Here is a 5,477-nt window from a genome sequence, read left to right as displayed (position 1 = left end):
TGTTAATTTATATTACTTTTTTAATAGAAATTTTTCAAAAATTATCGACTCCGATATAGATACAGAATTTATATTAAAAAAAATATTTCCTCTTTCTAGAAATTTTACAAGCAGCAAGTCAATGTCCCTGCTACCACACGCAAAGTCATAAAAATAAAAATAATAAATATTTATTTACACACATACATATGTACATCTATTGTTAGAATTTATGGTGCCATTTTATTCATAAAAGTCTAATATTTCAAAAATTCCGCCATTAAATACTGTGAAAATATAAATTTCCTACAAACTTTATTTAGTTCAAATGGCGCACGTATCCGCAAGCGGTCACTATCAAAAATTTCTAGCCTTATGGATAAGTAATAGAAGCAAAATATGCAGGCAATAATAAAATTAATAAAACGCTGGCGACCCAATACGCTCTATTGCATATTGATTTGATTGTATGCTTATTGCTTAAGAACTTGAATGCGTTTAAGTCACGTTCTAAGTGCATTGCATTGCATTGCCATGAATTTCTTAGAATAACCGAAAAAAAAAACAGTTTGCCGTAACAACACTGGCGCTCTTACATGGCAGCAATTGCCGTTGGCATTCTAATCAACGCGTTGACCAATTGATATATAATATACACATATAAGTATATGCGTGCAAGTAAGACCATCAGCAGACTAGGAAGCCATTTACGCATTCGCACCAGGAAATGCGACGCGCGTATTTATCTAATTTTGTCCATTGTTACGCAATGGATAGGGCGATTGATTGGATCGGCATAATCAATGCGCAAGCAGACTCACGCATGCGTACACATACATGCATATGTATATGTGCATGTAGACAAACTTTTATGGACTAATTGTGCGCCCAAGCTTTTCCGCTATGTAAAATGATTTGTGGTGTTAGGAAAGACTAAAAGGAAGGGTCAATTTAATTGATTACAGCACTACATATATGTACATATGTATGTGTGTATGTACAAACATGTGTCTTGCATATTCAAACATCAAGCAAAGGCCCCTGCTGCAGTTTTTTATTCATATTTTCACACAAGCATATGTACATGCTATATACACACATACATATGAAGTATGCAGGACGTAGAGAGAAAATCGAGACCCGGGAATGATTGGAGAGAAGTTGTTGGAGAACTCCTAGAAATTGTCTCCGATCTTTCACCTCGTCTCTTATTCACTGTTTGCATGTATTAAATAATCACTGGACACATCAGGAATGAACAACAAAGTTTTTATACATATGTATACACATCTTTACCACCACCATTTCATATGTCCATCCGTATCTTATTTTACATATTTTAATTTACGTAAGCCCTTCTTGCTTTAAATTGTACATATCTATTAACAATTATGCGAATAAGTGACACAAGGAAAACTGGGTCAAAAAAATTAGGTCAAATCTTTTAATACCAATTTATATTTTTAATTCATTGTAGTATTTGCCTACCTGCTACTTCACAAATTATATTAATTTCCGTTAAAGCCCATGTCATAACGTTTTTGGTATTGCAGGTGCCGACATATTGAAATGCTGTATACTCCTTGGCTGGCCAAAAATCTGGATGCCTTTTCTTTACTCAGTCCAAGCTGCCGTATCAGTACCTACTCGTAGTCATATTGGAATTTTACTATTTTTACCTTTCACATTAAGCCCTTATCAACATATTACCATATCCGGTTTATAATTCAGATGGAACCGGATATGCAAACACTTTATTGACTTTGTATATTTTTATAAATGCAAAGAAATATCAAATTTTTAGAATAAAAGCAAGTAGAAAATACATACGCTTAAACACCTAAAAAATATATGAGATAGAACTTTGTAAATATATATATTAATTTAGATTGGTACCTGCAATATACGAATAAAATCAACCTCAATAGTCCCAATGCCGCATTTCGCCTTTCCAATTGCTTTTACACAGCCTGCACATATTTTGGACCTTTTCTCTGTATGAAATAGCAAAATGGCGGATATTCCACACATTTCCGTGCAGGCAGACGAAATTTATTCAATAAATGATAACAAACCACACTCCCACAAGCCTTATAAATCTTTTTAATACTTCCGGTATACATTTGATATATAGAAATATTGCACTTTATATTAAATACTAATTGAATTTACTATATATTTTTCTACCACACAAATTTTACCTTACAAAACTTTCCACTTGAAAAAACCAACACCAACTGAGATAAGTGTTGCAAATTTGAATATGACATAAAAAACAAGGCCTACTTAGCCTGCAAGGTGTAAGTGGAATTTGAAAATAATTGTAATTAAGACCTCCCTGTATTAAGTAACGTCTGTATGTGAATTTGCATATGTTGGTATTGAAAAATAAATATGGTGTCTTTTTGCGCTAAATTTGGCGTCTAGTTCCTCGCGCAGTTAAAAGTTTTCAAATATAATATGTTGACTTATTAAATTATAAAGCAGTTTATTCGTTATGATAAGTGTGTGCCTAAACTAAGAAATTTTGGATACATTTAATATGTGTTTTACAGAGTTTAAAAATTTTGTGCCAAATGAAGTAATAGAATTTCCAATAAGAAGCGCCATTACATTAATGTCTTTAGCATCAGAAGTTCTTAAAAGCAACTACAAACAGCGCAGATCGGATATACATACATATATCATCTTTATGCAAGGTATGTTGTCTATATTAATTACTTATAAATGGCACATCTATAGATTTTCTATATATCTGTGCAAATACTATTGTACTTAAGGCTATTTCCTACTTTTTATACCCTGGACAGGGTATATTAAGTTTGCCGTGAAGATTGTAAACCCAGAAGAAAACGTCGAAAATGTAATTAATAATAATCAGCATGACTAGCTGCGTTGTTTAGCCAATGTCCATCTGGTTGTCTGTCCGTCTATCTGTATATACGCGAACTAGTCCTTCAGAATTTGATCTAGCTATCTGAAATTTTGCATACGACCTTTTCTCCGCCCTATCGATATCTGGTATCATACCACTACATAAATTTTTCAGATCGGACCACTAGAGCATATATGTATGTATGTAGCTGCGAAACAAAATAACCGATCAAAATCAAAACCAAAGTTCTGTATTCTAGTTCGGTACAACCGAAGTAGTTTTTTTCCTGTTTATATAATAATATTTACATATATTAGAACGTTTACTATCTATAAAATAGTTCGTATTCTTATTAAGATTTCTACTTTTAACTCATACATACACGGTTTGCCTCAATTGCAAGAACTCCGTTTATATATTTATGAACAAATAAATCTATACACCTACATTACAACTGCAATGAAAATTAAAAGAACTTTTTAATTTAGATTTTTATATTGAATCTTAATTTATTAAGTTACTACATGTCCAGTTTTAAACATCACCACAGAACTCCAGTCCTTATTGCGCTATTGTTTAGTTAAGTGCCACAGAAACTGCGAAAACGATTCTTTAGTAGAATTACAATAAATAGGATACCAACGGCCACGGTAAAGACTTGGATGTTGACAACCTTCGAATCTAATACTGATTTTAACACATTATGGAAGGTTTGACTGCGCATTTCATTACTGCAGCAATCATCCATCTTATACTGTTGTCTATCTGCATCCGTTCACGTTCAGAAATTGCCTTAAAGTTTCTTTTATAATACGCCAAAAGTTGCTTTAAGATTTCGGATGCACTTTGTTGACTATAAGTAGTTTATACATGAAAAAGGAATTCCGCCAAAAATTCTTTAAAAAATTAATATGCTAGAAAAACAAAGAAATTTATTAAACGACACAAATTCAGCTGTAAAATGTAAATTGACAGTTACATCAGCTGACTGACTCACGACACTTCAAACGTAACGAGAGGGTGCGTTACGTTATTTGTAGGGTGAACCATGTGTCTGAAATGTGAAATAGGAGAAAAATTTTTTAATAAAAAGAATTAATGAATTATATCCAACCAAGAACAAAGTTTTTTTTCCAATGATATAATAAAAAACAACAAAATGTGATTCTTACACCTTCTAACAAATTTTTGGTGATTTCCTTTGCTTCCTAGTGATAAGGAAGTAAAGATGTACTCAAGTGTGACTTCATTTGTAAAAAACTCCTTCCTAAAAAAGTGTTTTATATTTTTAGTTATACTTATTGACACCAAAATTTTAAAATAAAATTCCAGAGTTTTTAAACAATCTAAGACCAACACTCTATCTCCCCAACTTAGACCCATCTCTAGCCATAATCGCCAACGAGTTAACAAAATAATTGTGATGTCTCACAAACGTAACATTCTAATTTGGAGCGAATGACACCAAAAGATGCGTACTTTTCACAATTAAACTATTTATTTTTTTCTAGTTTTGTGTGGTCGAAAATCTATTTAATTTTAAAAATACATTTCTATTCTTCATCCTCGAAATCCTTTGGATTCTTACGAGACAAGTGGTGGTGCTCACGTTCCGTCAGATCGTAGATAAGATATCCAACAATGAAGGCTGAAAAATAATTTGAACAATAATATTAAGGAAACTTCCATACCAACAGGTAAGTAGGGTCTCATAACTTACGTGGTGCCACAATGAAGATATTAGAGCGGATACGGTTGAAAATGTTGGGCAGACCTTTGCTAATCGCTCCAGCAAACGCACGCTGTTCAAATGGCGACAGCTTATAGGTGACAATACCGTGCACCTTGGCCAAGTTGCCGAAATGGGCTCCAAGCAGGGACGAGGTGATACGCATTTTGTTTGGCTGCTATGTACTTCTACACTGGAATTACAAAGTGACTATTTGATGAATTTATTGCAATTGCATTATGTCAGCAAGCTAAGAGATGCACAATTATTTGTATAAATATGCAAATTGTAATTATGAACATTTTGCAAAAGATTTTTTTCTATTCGCTGTCCGATTTGGGTTATGTAATATAATTGGTTTGCTACCAAAGTTCCTGTCAGCACCGGGCACTTATGAGCGTTTGCGTTGATTTTAGCCAAAATTTGCATATTTATAGCATTATGCTCTATATTGTAATTGCACATTATTTTTGGAAAATTCGCACACCAAATGTTTTATTACCTCGATCAAAGAAAAACACAAAAAATTATGTGCCTTCAAATGGCTCGACAATATGCTGCAACACGATGAACAAAAACACACACGAGAAACGAAACACTTTACAAGTGGGATTTTCAGTGTTGCCAATTTTTGTGGAATTTTGCCCCTAAGCGGTTGTAAATTTTATATATATGTTTGTAAAAAATTAAAACTGCTAAAAAGTTAAAATAAATTTATTAATAAATTTATTAATAATAATTTGGAGTGTGTTTTTGTTTATTTTAATAAATAGTTAAAGATTATCCAAAATATTATACATTTTTCATCCCTTTTTTGTGGTACATGTCAAAAAACGTTTAGCGAATTTTAGCAACACTGTTTCAAAGCAACAAATAAATTATATATGATTTTTA

General features: G+C 32.4%; 2 protein-coding genes across 2 annotated transcripts; both read right to left on the bottom strand.

The window, feature by feature from the left end:
* Nucleotides 1-3,330: 3,330 nt before the first annotated feature.
* On the bottom strand, nt 3,331-3,816 carry LOC120777633. Its single transcript, XM_040109085.1, has one exon. The coding sequence runs from the start codon at nt 3,600-3,602 to the stop codon at nt 3,435-3,437; it is 168 nt and encodes a 55-aa protein (XP_039965019.1). The 5' UTR covers nt 3,603-3,816; the 3' UTR covers nt 3,331-3,434.
* Nucleotides 3,817-4,354: 538 nt separating this feature from the next.
* LOC120777454 (cytochrome b-c1 complex subunit 8) lies at nt 4,355-5,181 on the bottom strand. Its single transcript, XM_040108774.1, has 3 exons — nt 5,086-5,181; nt 4,575-4,776; nt 4,355-4,502 (listed from the first exon to the last, which is right to left on the bottom strand). Exons 2-3 carry the CDS (start codon nt 4,747-4,749, stop codon nt 4,408-4,410), a joined length of 270 nt encoding a protein of 89 aa, XP_039964708.1. The 5' UTR covers nt 4,750-4,776; nt 5,086-5,181; the 3' UTR covers nt 4,355-4,407.
* Between the last annotated feature and the right edge of the window lie 296 nt (nt 5,182-5,477).

Source organism: Bactrocera tryoni, chromosome 5 (assembly GCF_016617805.1).
Source record: "Bactrocera tryoni isolate S06 chromosome 5, CSIRO_BtryS06_freeze2, whole genome shotgun sequence".
Classification (NCBI taxonomy): domain Eukaryota; kingdom Metazoa; phylum Arthropoda; class Insecta; order Diptera; family Tephritidae; genus Bactrocera; species Bactrocera tryoni.
Note: the sequence above shows the minus strand (reverse complement) of the source record. Positions and strands in the feature narration are given on the sequence as shown.

Excerpts from the sequence above, each read along its gene's own strand:
- LOC120777633 (XM_040109085.1), bottom strand. The coding sequence starts at position 3,602 with ATGGATGATTGCTGCAGTAATGAAATGCGCAGTCAAACCTTCCATAAT.
- LOC120777454 (XM_040108774.1), bottom strand. The coding sequence starts at position 4,749 with ATGCGTATCACCTCGTCCCTGCTTGGAGCCCATTTCGGCAACTTGGCC. Across the intron at positions 4,503-4,574 it reads TATCTTCATTGTGGCACCAC|CCTTCATTGTTGGATATCTT; the intron begins GTAAGTTATGAG and ends ATTATTTTTCAG.